Source organism: Xiphophorus maculatus, chromosome 10 (assembly GCF_002775205.1).
Source record: "Xiphophorus maculatus strain JP 163 A chromosome 10, X_maculatus-5.0-male, whole genome shotgun sequence".
NCBI classification, from domain to species: Eukaryota; Metazoa; Chordata; class Actinopteri; order Cyprinodontiformes; family Poeciliidae; genus Xiphophorus; species Xiphophorus maculatus.
In genome coordinates, this window is record NC_036452.1 from 25,144,648 (window position 1) to 25,158,674 (window position 14,027).

The following is a 14,027-nucleotide window of genomic DNA, read 5'->3' on the forward strand; positions in this document are numbered from 1 at the left end:
TTCTAATTTAATTTAATTCCACGGGCCATCATCATTCTTGTGTTATCCCCATACCCGTCAAGTCTCCCGTTTTTTCCAGGAAACTACTGTATTTTACCCTCTGTATTTTATATCCCCTCTTCCCCCCTCATGTTAGCTTCTCTCCCTCCCCGCCTTTATGGTTAGCAATGGACCTTACCAGAGGGGCCGCTTTTCATTGGCTGATGCCCATTCTACGTGGTCACGTGCGTGGCCGTCTCACAAACACACCCTTTCCGTTAGCTAAGTACAGCATAATGGCAGTACTGATATAACTTCTACACCTTGAAGCCTGTCTGCTATACAGTCTTACATTAGCTAAACAGATCAATATGCAATGTGTACAGTATCTGACATAAACTAAAGATTTTATTTTAGCAGACAAGGCTTTGGTCTAAACCAGTGGTCCCCAACCTTTTTAGTCGCGCGGACTGTTCAGCCCTTCACAATTTTGCTGGGGGGGGGGGGGGGGGGTGTCGTAAGTATCAAGTCCGCTGGGGGGATAACCCCCTCGTTTTTCGTGGTGTTACGTTCCAAAAAGAACCCGCTATAGGCGAAATCCGCGAAGTAGTAACCTTTATTTTTTTTACAATTATTATCCAATGAAATATTCCATAATACATTGAAACCAAAGAACAAAAACTCTTTACAGGCCCAAACATTTGTTTAACAAATAAAAAGTACTGTATAAACTTTTTTTTTTTTTTTTTTTTACAAATAACTACTGTAATGTAAAATAATAATTGCAGAGATTAGCGCCGCCCCACCGCGACCTGAGTTATTGGATTAGAAAGGGAGAAAATAAAAAATTATGAAAAAACAAAGTACAGTAGCACAAATAGTGACTCGCGTGTATTTCACTGCTCTTCTGACTGAGCCGCTGCATCCTGACTGCGCTCTGTAGCGTTTTTTTTTTTTCTTCTAAAGCCAGGTGTGTTTTTTCGAGGGAAGAACATAGTTATCGGTAGCTGTTGTCGCTCTTTTTTCTTCTGGGCAAAAAGATTCATATAAACCGACATGCCACCATCGATTATGTTAAGTATGGCGAGCTGTTTTACGTACATGTACATATAAACTGCAACGTTGTTGACACACAGGTAGAGAAGAAGCGGAGAGACTGTTTAGCCAATCAGAATGCAGAACACAATGCCCGATGCAAATCCGTGAAGCAGCGAGACCGCGAAACAGCGAGGGTTCACAGTACTCCGATGTTGTTTTGTTACTCATTCTGCTGCAGGTTGGCTCAATTTTGACACGCAAGACGTAACCGGTAAAATCCGGTTTAGGATATTCATAATAAAAGATCCGGAAGTAGTTAATTATTTCTTGCGCGGGCCCGGTACCAATTGGTCCGCTGACCGGTACCGGCTGATTAATAATCGAGAAATAAATATCAAGCCTGGAAACTTGATACCGTAACGGACTGAATGTTATGTTTTTAACGCAATCTTTGCTCGTCTTGTGGGGCGCAGGCGATTGCCACGGTAACAGGTGTGCTTAAATTACAGAGAGAGAGGCCGTGCCGTGGTGGCGTAGCGGTTAGCGCGACCGGCATTTGGAGGCCTTGAGTCCTCGACGCGGCCGTTGCGGGTTCTACTCCAGGACCCGACGACATTTGTCGCATGTCTTCCCCCCTCTCCTTCCACGTTTCCTGTCAGTCTAAGGGACCCCCTGGAGGGGTTTAAAAAACAACAACAACAACAAAATGTGGCGCATTACAGCCGCTGTAGTTTCTAAACTTGGACTAATTACCTCGTTCGTTTGTGAGTATACGCCATTCACAACAAACATCAAATAGAAAAAATATATTTCATAAAATTTTAACAAACAAATGGCTTCTACCGCGATAATTATGTGAAATGAAATTAATTATATCCCAACTTCAGAAGATTTGCCTTTACCTTTACAGAGCTCTTTGGTTCCTCCTATCAGTCTGTAGCTTCTCATATTGAGGTCATCAAACCAAATTTCAGATCTACCATAACTGACTGACACCTGCTGACCTCAGGTTTGCAACCAGCTTGTGACTGAGAAACCAGTAACCTCCTCCCAGATGATGACATGAACTTGTTAGTTCCTCTGTCCATTGTAGTAGCTGATATATTGTGAAAATCCGGTAGAAATGATGCACTAATCGAGTCATGTTTACATAGAAACAACGAGCTGCGAGGCTTTGTTTGTGAGACTTGCGGTCACGTGGGTCGATTGTGGGCGGAACTTGGTAAGGTCCATACCCCTGTGACGTTACTGTGTGGTAATTAACATATCGGTTAGTTTGACACATTTCTCTAAATGGGATTTCGTGCTTTTTAGCTTTTTTTGTCGTAGTTTTTCTGACCCGCCTCGTCTTGTATCCGCTCACTTTTCTCGGACTCCAGTTAGCTAAAATGGTGCTATTTATAACCTCGGTGGAGAAGGGCGGGCCAAGGAAGACTGAGGGATTTCATTGGATAAGCCCAATGTCCGTCACTGAAATCAACCAATGGGCTGTTGCGGTCGATAAAAATTATTTTTGATATCTTTTCTTTTGTTAAATTATGACAGCCTACGTCCATCCCATATACAGTATGTGCTTCAGTCTGTAGTCCAGTCAGCCACTCCTACCCTGGACAGAAGTTCAACTGAATGCAGCTTTTTTTTCTATTCAAATTATCAACCCGCCACAGTGGTAGGTGCGTTGCTCCAATTTACACAAGTACACCTTGCTGCAGCAAAACAGGAGCAGGACCTTGCTGCAGCAAACTGAAAGGGGTGGGGATGGACCACTGTCAGTCTCATACCTTATTTGGAAATGGGACCATTGCACTCCGGAAGTGAAGGGGGCGCAATTTCTTATATTATCCGTGGTCTCCCATTTTTAATTTCTTTTGAAATCTGTGATATATTTTCATCTTTAGGAAGGAGTTTCACTCTCAGCATATATTTGAACTTCTTTCTTTTATTTACTTCAGTGCAACTCACAGTTTTTAACAAATTCTGTAGCTTTTGGTGTACTTCTAAATCTGCTCCTTAGTCACATCTTTTCTGACCTGCTACTGTCTCTTTCTTGTGTATACATTGCAAATGTTGTTTTTCATGTCTCTTTATTTCTTTTGTTCCTCCTATAATTGATGGAGATATATAGATATTATTCATAATGTATAAAAGTATATTATGTCATTTAATTAGCTCTATATCCTTAAGAAAATGAAAAAATATGGTGTTTTATAAGATAATTTATCTTTTATGATGCCAGTAATGCCAAAATTAATAGTAAATAATAAAGACGTTGTGGTATTCTGATTTAGTAATGTAATTATATTAGTTGTGTTACCACCCCAACACCACCAGAGACAGTAGCAGGCCAGAAAAGATGCGACTAAGGAGCATAGTTAGAAGTAGAGTGGGTAAGTGCCTTCTCCGGGTCAGGGGGGGTGTCCTGCCCCAAGTGGAGGAGTTCAAGTATCTCGGGATCTTGTTCACGAATGGGGGAAGAAGGGAGCGGGAGATCGACAGGCGGATTGGCGCAGCGTCTGCTGTCAAGCGGACGCTGTACCGGTCCGTCGTGGTGAAGGGAGAGCTGAGCCAAAAAGCAAAGCTCTCGATTTACCGCTCGATCTACGTTCCCACCCTCATCTATGGTTATGAGCTTCGGGTCATGACCAAAAGAACGAGATCGCGGATACAAGCGGCTGAAATGGGTTTTCTCCGTAGGGTGGCTGGGCTCTCCCTTAGAGATAGGGTGAGAAGCTCAGTCATCCGGGAGGGACTCAGAGTAGAGCTGCTGCTCCTTCACATCGAGAGGAGCCAGTTGAGGTGGCTCGGGCATCTGGTCAGAATGCCCAGCGCACACTACACGATCTTAGAGCTGCCAGCCGATTGTCGGCCCATTTTCAAAACCTGACAGACCACACATTAGCCGACAGAAATCCTAGGTATAGCGGTTCGATCGGGTTTGTTCCTGCCGTGTGGTGTCCAACAATGGGCACAAAATAATGGCTACAAGTTCAGTTAACTAATTTTAAAACCAGGCATTAATCAATGCTTTACTACAATCTACCTGCAATGCATGTTGCTAGTGTCAGCGTAAAGTCCTGACCGAATGAAAATCATTATAACCTAGTTATGTCACGTTAACGAAGAACAGCTGAAAAGTTATCGGGTTTATCAACTGCGGTAGCAGTTTCGCTCCAACTCCCCCCCTTGTCATTTCTATATTCTTTGCATGTTAAATAAACATTAATGTTGTTTCCACATATCATCTTGGGTTGCCCCGTGTCAGCTGTTTGGGATTCCCTGAAGTAATTTCCCATCAGAAAACAGGGAGGAGAATCCGCGCTTTCTGATTGGCTGCCTGTCACATTCAACAGGCTGCTAACAATCCAAGTCGGGGAAAACCCCTGATTAAGATCGGCGGCAACGATCTACCATAACACACCACACAATCTTAGAAAGACCAACGTTTTAAGATTGTTGTAAGGGGAAAAATAGGAGCAAAAAATCGTGTAGTGTGAACTATTGCATCAGGTAGTGGGATGTGCCCATCTTCTCTATTTAAATCTAATTATTACTGAAGGGCAACATAGTATACAGACTTCATAATCTGCACTCTTTTGGTTGAATGCAGTATTTATTTCCACTTTGGCTTTATGCTGTTTAGTTTTTTTTTCCCAAGTGAGTTTTTAGTTAATGGAGACTGAGAACCCATTTTAATTTTGTTTTTGGTTGTTTTGTTTATTTTGTTTATCAGCTCAAGTGTTAAGTGTTCTTTTGAAAATAAAGTCTATCTATCTTTGGCAGGAAATCGCATGCATTATTACATCATTTCCATTAAATCAGTGTAAAAAGGTCTTCAAACAATATTATCATTTATCGCAATAATTTTTGAGACAATTAATCGCTCAGCAAAATTTGCTATCGTGACAGGCCTACATACATCTATAGCTTTTCATTTTAAGCATGTAGGATATACAGATGAAATGATTTTCTTGTGGTTTCGTCATGTATATAAATTGTTCCAATGCTATGCTAAGAATAACTCATTTGCTTCCACTTCAGTCCCGTCACTCAAATCACTCAAATAATGTTATCCAATGTATTTAACATTAACACAAACCGCTATGGTTTTCGATTTGCAAACATGATGGTAGCAGTTTTGGATGCGTAACACTGACAGATAGACATAGCTCTCTATCCCGTGCTACGGCAGGAAAATCTGACGAGGAAGCACTGATAGTCAGAACACCGGGCCTGTAGAAATGCGTTCACTCCGAAGTAGAGCCGAGACGCTGAAGTAGAGCCGGTGGAAAAGGGGCATTATATTGGTCTATAATTACAGCCTTCATTTCATTTCCACCTTTATAAAGAGTGGCATTATTTTAGCAATTTTCATAAGGTCTTTTATAAATGACAGATTGCATGTATATGTAAATGGCTCAGAAATCAAGTCTATGATGTTCTTAATAAATGCCATATTCATGCCACTTTAAGGTTTTGTTTTGAGACTTTATACAAACTGTCTTTCACTTTTGTCCACTGTCAAGAGAAATATCATTAATATTTTTCAACTACTGCTGTTCCAACAGTATCTTTAAACTTGGGGGTCTGCCAAGGTGTTTAATAAATTCTAACAATGTTATGTGTGTCATCACCTGTCCTGCAGTGCCAGCAACAGTAAGGTAGCCACTATATTTGCATAGATGGATCTTCTGGATTCCAAGCCTTGGGTCATCACTGTATGGGTCGAAGCAGCCAACCTGTAAAGAAATGACACAACCAGGATGCTTAGCCATTACCCAAAAGGGAGGGGGAGATGTACGCCCTGGACAGTTCGCCAATCCATCACAAGGCAACACAGAACTATGCGCATGCGTGCACACACACAAAACTAAAGAGAATTAAGAGAGACCAAGAAACCAAGCAGTCATGCTTTTGGATGGTGGGGGGGAGCCAGAGCACCCAGAAAGAACCTACGCATGCACAGAGAGAACATGCAAGCTCCATGCAGAAAGACCCCAGTTTGGGACTTGAACCCAGGACCTTCTTGCTGCTACCAACTGCTGCACCGTGAATAGAATGTAAAAAAAACTGTTCGATCAGAACATACAAGTCTTTCAATGGAAAATTTCCATATTAGTACCCCAGCCAGCAGAGTAGAAAAAAACCTTCCACTGGGTATCTGCTCCTTCTCATTCTAAAGAAGCTAAATGTAGATTGCAGAACACACAACCTTTCGGAAGGGTGGCCACTCTCCTTCAGCACTTTGGCTCATGTTGTCATTAAGGTCAGCATCTGCATTGAACACTGCCGCTGTGGACAGCTTGTACAGAGGATACAGGCAAACTCCTGATGCATCCCAAAACCGCACAGTTCCATCCTCATGTCTGCGTGAACCAATAAAGAATGTATTGTTAACATGTGCTGTATTTTAAGGTGGACTTGTGGAACATGTGAAAACAAGAAATGAACTGACCCAGTGAGCAACAGGTCCCTCTGTGGAGGATCTGGGGCCAGGTTCTGACCTCCTGTTATCGGCCAAAGCTAACAGGAAAACAGGGAAGTCCATCATGTTAAAGCAGGAAAAATATGACAGTAGAGTATATCATGCAATGTCAGTTTTTCCATCAGTGAATGGAGATCTGTTGCTTAACAGGAAAGTCTAGATTATTGAAAAGAAATCTTGGATGAAACAGGCTTTGACACAATAATTAAACAGGTTAAACAGTTTAAATTCATGAAGGAATAAAAATAACTTCCTGCCAACATGGGAACCTTTTTTGAGTACTGAGTATTCTGGACCACTCCAGCAGCAATAATCCTTTCCCATAGTTTAAGGGGAATGGCAGACACATGGTAGGAGCAGGTGATGGCTGAACTGTGGAGCGGAACCAGGTAAGGTGTCTGAATAACAGGCCAGCCTTCTGTCTGCAGGTCGATGACAACCAGCTCCTCCTCCACCAGTACCACCAGCGCGCTGGGCTCTCCTGCAGAGACACGCAGAGATTCTCAGAATCACACCAAGCTGAGGCTCTCGGATAAAGGGAGTATGAGAAAAATAATCATGTTTTAATCAAACTGAAGACATTTGAATACAGATCATTGCCACTGGTCTTTGTTTCACCACATGATTCACATGGTTCAGAAAAGAAGATTGATCTGTTTTTACCTGCTGTTTGTCTATGCTTCAGTTTTGATCAAACTAGCCTTCTACAGTACAGGGTCATTTTAAAGGAGACATGTCATGCAAAATCCACTTTTTTAGCCCTTAAATACATTTTTTGTTTACTTTGAGCATCTAGGAATGCAAAAATTTGTATTTAATTTGTCCCGGTCCTGCATAGATATCTTTGTATTCTTTTTGGGTTATATTTTTCAGTCTTCATTTTTCTCAATTGCCTTTTCTTGTCTAGAACAGGCAATTTAATCTATACAAGAATCAATTGCCTGTTCTGCAAATGTAGTTCCACCACATTTGATGTGGAACTGGTAAGCAAGGTCCTGATTTTCTGCTAATCAGTTTTGTGAATCATTTTTTCCTTGCATTGATTTTGTAGTCCAAATGCCTAAGTTAGAAGCAGATAAGTCAAAAATATTCGGTTCTAGAGTGTATTAACACACATGATTCCTTACATCATCCCTCGGCATCAGAGCCTCTTCAAAGTGCCTGCTTCATTTAAATTTTTCTCAGGAATGTTCCCACATCAATGGGGAAAATCTGCATGGAGCACTTGAGGAGGAGTGCTTCAGCAACCTCTGGCAGTAAAGAGGTACTTTCCAAAAGACTTTGTCTGATTGAGGAGTAAGATCCTTCTCTATATGTAAATGAGGTTCACAGCAAAAGTACGCTGCTAATAATGCGGAAATAACAGCAAAGCTTATTTTAGACATGAATTTTGTGTGTTCTGGCCATTAGATTGACAGTAGCGTTGTACCATCTTCTTCTTTTAGCTGGCTTTTTGATATAACTGTACTGCATGATTTGAATATAATTATTTGGGTATGTTTTTTAAATTTTTGTCTCATTAAACACATGACCCAATGCAACCAGTGACATTCTTGATGGTCTCGTTTGCCAACTTGTTAATTTTGTCGAAACTTTGTTTACTTCATTCATATTGTGGTAGCATCAATATTTTAATAGGTATCCAATTTGCATGGACACTATAGTTAATCTACACTCTATATAGCAAGTATCTGGTATGGATGCAGAGGGTCTAAGTACAGTAATAATGCCATGGCGATGCTTTCATTTGAATGTGTGGTTCTGCAGGCTTGTCTTCATTCTCCTGCTCTGGGTCAGACACTGGCTCCAACATGTAAGGTTGGATGGACAAGTCTTCTGTTGTTGACATCTTTAATAAACTTTGGAATAAAAAATTTCGCTGCCAGTAGATAATTGTATCAAAAACTACAAAAATGGCTGAACGGGTTGAAGTGGAATGCTCTGTGACCTAAAGGGGGCCATGAAATGTCTCATTCACATTTAAAAAGACCGCAGAAAAAGAAAACGAGTCGTCTATGGAGCTACAATCATCAGGAATTCAGACCACATTGCAGTTCAAGATTATATAGATCATAAGCAAATAATTTACATGTGAAAAGGAAGGATTTAAATGGATTTAAATATGTTCACTTTAAGCCCTTTCTGAACAATAATTGTTATTCTGTATTTCAAAAGCTGTGCTTTTGAAATGCAGTAACTGGACACATGTGGGCACAGTAAGTAATCCCAGTGGCACTTTGGAGAATCTGTGACTGTGTTCACTAGTTTCTAGACAGTACACTACCTAAAACTATCACTCTGTCTGTCTCTATGCATAATGACTGAGTTCTAGCATTTTAAATTAGAGCAGTCGCTAAAGATAGTTTCTTTGAATTCCTTTCACATGAACCTATTATTATTATTCAAAAAGGTTATTTTCCTGCTTTGTACTAAAACACCAGGACAATGCTAAATGGTTTATTAGGCAATCGAGGAGGAAGTCCTGAGGTTTTCAAGCCTGCCTGTGTGGTGGGGGCCATCTCTGATGACAAAGAAATCGATGATCCTGGAGGTAAAGTCGAAGGCCACTTGTGTTTTACTGTAGATCACGGTGATGCAGTGTCTGTCCCCGTAGCTGGCCCGCGGCATGCCACCACTGAACAGCAGGAACGGAGGCCTACACAAACAAGTTCCAGTTCAGCTCAGTTTGCCCACTGGTTAATGTGTAACATATCCAGCGGAGGAGGTTCAACATTTGCACAAATTCACTGAGGACACTGTCCAACTAAATAACTCTGCTAAGTGTAATGAACTCACCCTCCTGCAGTCGGAAGCTGAACTATTTTATTGATGGCCTTGCAAGGAAAATGTCCTGGAACAAGAAAATAAATGATCAGCCCCAAACATTACAAATGTGGCAGGAAGTTCAAATAGGGGGGGGGGGGGGGGGGGAAAGGTTTTCTTCCTCACCATATGGAATATTGGATTTCTCCTCTTCCTCCTTTTTATCCCCAGTCCTCAATGTCCAGCAGCAATAGCTTCCATCGCTGTGCGAGCTCAGAATGCAGCTTCCATTCTCCGTCCACCACATGCTCTCCAGCTGCTACAGGTGATCACATTCAGAGGCTTAGGGCAGCTGGGCTGGTAGATGGGCTGGCAGCTGGGCTATTACACTCCCACTCTTGCCACTTACCTGAGTAGCCGGGATGTGGCGGATGGCACAGCGGTGATTCAAATCCCAGATGACCATCAGACCCCGTCCGTAGCCGATAGCAACCTGATTGGAGTTGATGGGGTTCTCCTGCAGGGCCTCAACATGTTCCAGATTCCTGCGACCAACGTAGTCATCTGGTACACTGGAGTAACAAGTCAACAGTCAACAGAGCCGACAGAGGCAGGTGAGAGCAGGAAGCAAGCTTTGTTTTCTTCAGGTTAGCTGAGTTTTACTTGATGATGTCATGGAGATTCTGTGTTTTAGTCACATTCCAGTAGGTTTTCTAACCTCACAGGATTCAGAATGAAAAACACAAGCTCTGCTTCACCATTTTAGTTGTGTTCACACTCAGATATGAGATGAGCAACCACATGATGTATAAAAAGACTTCAATGAAAGAATTTTAAAACATAGGGAAAAACTCTTCAAGCCTAAATGCTTATACTTTTCATCATCCCATTTCGAGGCTCTCGGATCTATAACTCAGATCAACTTCTAAAGGTATTTTGCACTGCAGGGCTTGGTATGATCCCCTTCAGATGGCCCTGGTTGTTTTTGCATTGAGCAGAGAGCCGCCTGGAAGGTGGGCAGGGACTGTCATATCAATAAAATTCCTGCTGAAGCCGTCTCCTCAAGGAGCGCAGAACACTTTCATTCTTCATTGTCCTGTCCAGCTCCTTCTAAGCGCTTGTTAGCCAGGAAGTTGAAGAAAAGAATGAACTCATTTTTATATTTTATCTACAACAATAAAAAAAAAATTGTTTAGTGCATCTGGCACAGTTGTGTCTTGTGGGAATCCCCTTGTTCAGAGACTTGCCAACTTCTGATCTTAAAAATTTTAATTTTTGCTGTAGTGGAACTTGTAATACAACTGTCCAGTGTAGTACAGAGCACAGAATTATCCTCCAGATCAACATCAAAACCCCAAGACATTTTATTACAAATAAGTAATGCAGACCAGGAAGTTGTGAGGTTATATATGTTCAGGCCACCAAAGATGCAGAGCTCATAAACCACATGGAATCATTTGATTTTATTACTGTATTTTTCGGACTATAAGCCGCTACTTTTTCCCCATGCTTTGAACCATGCGGCTTATAGCACAGTGCAGCTTTTCTGTGGATATATCTTCATCCACCACGGGGCTCTTTAGCAGAAAGTGAATCATAGGAAGTCAAAATTGGAAATCAAAGAAGTGGTGATTTTCATTTAGAACAAGCTAGGGCTGTTGTAAATGAATACTTTAGTAATCGAGTAATCTATCAATTATTCTTAATCAGATAAAAAAATTTATAAAATGAAATATTGATAAATTTGGAATAACACCGGTGTTACTATCGGATATCAATATCAGTCCAATTTTTCATTTTGAGCATCTCTAACAGTTACTTTTTTGTAGTTTAGAAAACTAACCTGTAACAATAATAGCTCACTTTCTAAGTTAACATTAAGAAAAGTTATACAAAGATCTGAAATTCTATTCAAATAATATAGAGGCAGGCTCAAAAATACTCTTATAAAAAATGTCTATGCTCCAGTTTTTAGTTTATGTATTCATCTTCAGTCAGTTTAATAAATGAATTCTCTATTCATCTATTGAGGTTGGGGTGGGGGACAGGCGAACGAACATAAGATGGTGGAGGAGGGGAGGAAATAGAACAGGGGACAGACGAACGAACACACCTAATGGAGGCGAGGAGGGGCAGGGGACGAAAGTAAGAGCGGGGGGGAGCAATACGAGATATTTACGGCACCTTCGTTTGTCACACTCAGAAACTCATCTACGAGCCATGTACCGAAAATATGATTTCCGCCACCCGTTTGTTGAGACCGGGAGGATTTGAAATTTATTGTGCGTTTCGTCCGTAAAGCTACACTTACACTGTAACCATCAACTACTCAGCAGCCCGCCGTTTTCAGTCCATCTCCTCACCTGTATAAATACTCCTTCAGCGCTCTTCCCACCGTTCGTTTCCAACCAGCAGCTCTCGCAGGAGAAAGGCTGCCTTAAAATGACAGGCATCACGCCAGTCATTTTAAGGATGCTTTTTGGTCCCCCAAAAACGATGAAACCCCGGGCATTATCATCAATCAATAAAATCCCCACGGGCCAAACTTGAAAGTTGGTTGTTATGCCGCTAACACTTAGTTTTTGTCAACAACTCAGAGGCAGAAGTCAGACCTCCGCGCAACGCAAATAATGTTCCGGCCGAAACACAGTGCGCTAAATAATAAAACATAAATTAACGAAGCTTTGAGGCAGGTAAATTTTCCTCGAGGAATTTTAATAATTGAAGTACTCGAATCATTCGAGGAATCATTTCAGTCCTAGAACAAGCACATGCTAGCAGCAGGCACGACGGAGAAATGTTTTCAATTCATATCCCCTCATCATGGAAACAACACGAAGAAGTTCATATGATGCCGCTTTTAAGTTGTAGGCTATCGATCTGGCAGTACAGGTAAGCCGCTACACGTAAGCTCGGCGTGAACGAATCCATGGTTCAGCGTTAATAGCAGATTTATTAAGGATTTCCTTGTGGAAAACTGAGAGCGGCGGAGATACCAGCGGCTATTGCTGGGTTTCAGATGATGTAGCACAGATGTCACCCAATGCAGATGGAGGGCCGGAAGTAAATGCAGCCCATTTATTTCTGTTGATCCAGCATGAAAATGTCTAAAGTCTGTGTCCTATATGGTTGTTCCAACCATTCTAATAGAGAGAAAGATAAACGTTACTTTTGTGTTTCGAAGGTAGTTGGTCACAAGGGAGTTAATTTTAAAATGCTTACCAAAAAAGGAGGAGAAAAGTGGATCAACAATCTACAGCTAAAAACATTAGGTGCGGAAACTAGCAACGTTAGAATTTGCAGCGCCACTTTCTAACAGGCTATGATCCATTGTTTAAATTGTATTTTCAAATATTTTATTTGACAGTTACTTAGAAAGCCAAGCATTCATATGTAAGGTAAGCTATGTTATTTTTATGCCCTACCGTTGCGACAGACTGGCGACCTGTCCAGGGTGTACCCCGCCTCTTGCCGGGAACGTTAGCTGGAGATAGGCACCAACCCTCCTGACCCCACTAGGGGACAAGGGTGTTAGAAAATGGATGGATGGATGGATGGACACCCTACCGTGGTTGTCCTCAGAGTGCTAATGTTGTTAGCAGTTAGCTCAATGCCGAGTCACGGACAGAAAAGATAATGCTTATTTAGTGAGACTTTCATACTTAAAAGAAAAAAGAAAGCTAAATAAATTAAATAAAACCTACCCAGCCATACAGTCACAGTGAGCTGTGACTATTCCCCCACATGCGTGTCTGGCCACAAAGTATATTTGTGTCCAGACACAGACATGGGGGTTTCTGTAGATCGGAGCGAATCGTTGACCTACAACTCCAGCATGAATTTGGGTTTACAGAAGCTAAATAAATTATTTACTGGCAGATCCAAGCTCATAGAAATAATATGGGGTCAGTTTGTTGTTAGCGATAGCATAGTTATCATAGACTAATTACTTAAAATAGCACAACTCATTACTGACCAGGCAGAAACAAGTTGGCAGCCATTTAATGCTTCTTTTGATCTTAAAGGCTTGACCCAACTTGAAACTAAGTGATTATATTCTCCAGGCTTTTGAAAACTTTCTTCTGGCTCGTATAATATGAGGTCTGCAGTAGTTATGTGGATCGCCTCGATGTGGGTAAATCCTCAACATTATAAGAGAAGGTTTTTTTTACCGAGATAATACGGATCATATCCTAAATATACTGTATTTTTTCGACATGCCTCGTCTGTTCCAGCCCATTTAGGGCATTAGCATACTGTTGTGATCAATTTTGCTTTGTTTTGAACCGGAGAAATCCACTTCCAGCGCTCCATCTGAATTTCACGTGTCATCTGGGTCACGTGTCTGAAACCCAGCAATGGCCTGGTGCGGCTTATATATGTACGTTTCTGGGGGTTGTTTTTAAACTTTGTGGGTGCGGCTTATAGTCAGGTGTGCTCTATAGTCCGGAAAATATGGTATTTATAAGCAGTTATTGGGACAAAAGTCAGTGTATGTATTTTTTCCAACTGATGAGAAAAAGTTGCATGTATTTATCTGCTTGATATGTGATGAGTCAATGTGGATTCTTCGTTAAGCTTGTTTAATATTATTTAACCAAATTAAAATAAATGCTATTAAATATGTCATAACATTATTTAAAAACTAACGGGTAAAACTGGATCATGAAAGGAAGTAATTGACCCGATCTGTGAAAGTAGCAGACATTGAGAAAGTCTAAACAGACCTCTAAAAAATCTGGATAATGACTCTTTACAGTCTCGC

General features: G+C 41.3%; 1 protein-coding gene across 1 annotated transcript in view; it reads right to left on the reverse strand.

Moving 5' to 3' along the window:
- The window catches only part of llgl2 (LLGL2, scribble cell polarity complex component), a 68,483-nt gene that overhangs the window by 40,871 nt on the left and 13,585 nt on the right, over window positions 1-14,027 (reverse strand). Inside the window, exons 7-14 of the mRNA XM_023341298.1 lie at window positions 9,672-9,834; window positions 9,449-9,581; window positions 9,296-9,350; window positions 9,001-9,155; window positions 6,769-6,980; window positions 6,470-6,537; window positions 6,227-6,380; window positions 5,649-5,753 (exon numbers count right to left, since the gene is read on the reverse strand). Of these exons, the coding sequence (XP_023197066.1) occupies window positions 5,649-5,753; window positions 6,227-6,380; window positions 6,470-6,537; window positions 6,769-6,980; window positions 9,001-9,155; window positions 9,296-9,350; window positions 9,449-9,581; window positions 9,672-9,834 (1,045 nt within the window). The remainder of the gene's footprint in view (window positions 1-5,648; window positions 5,754-6,226; window positions 6,381-6,469; window positions 6,538-6,768; window positions 6,981-9,000; window positions 9,156-9,295; window positions 9,351-9,448; window positions 9,582-9,671; window positions 9,835-14,027) is intronic.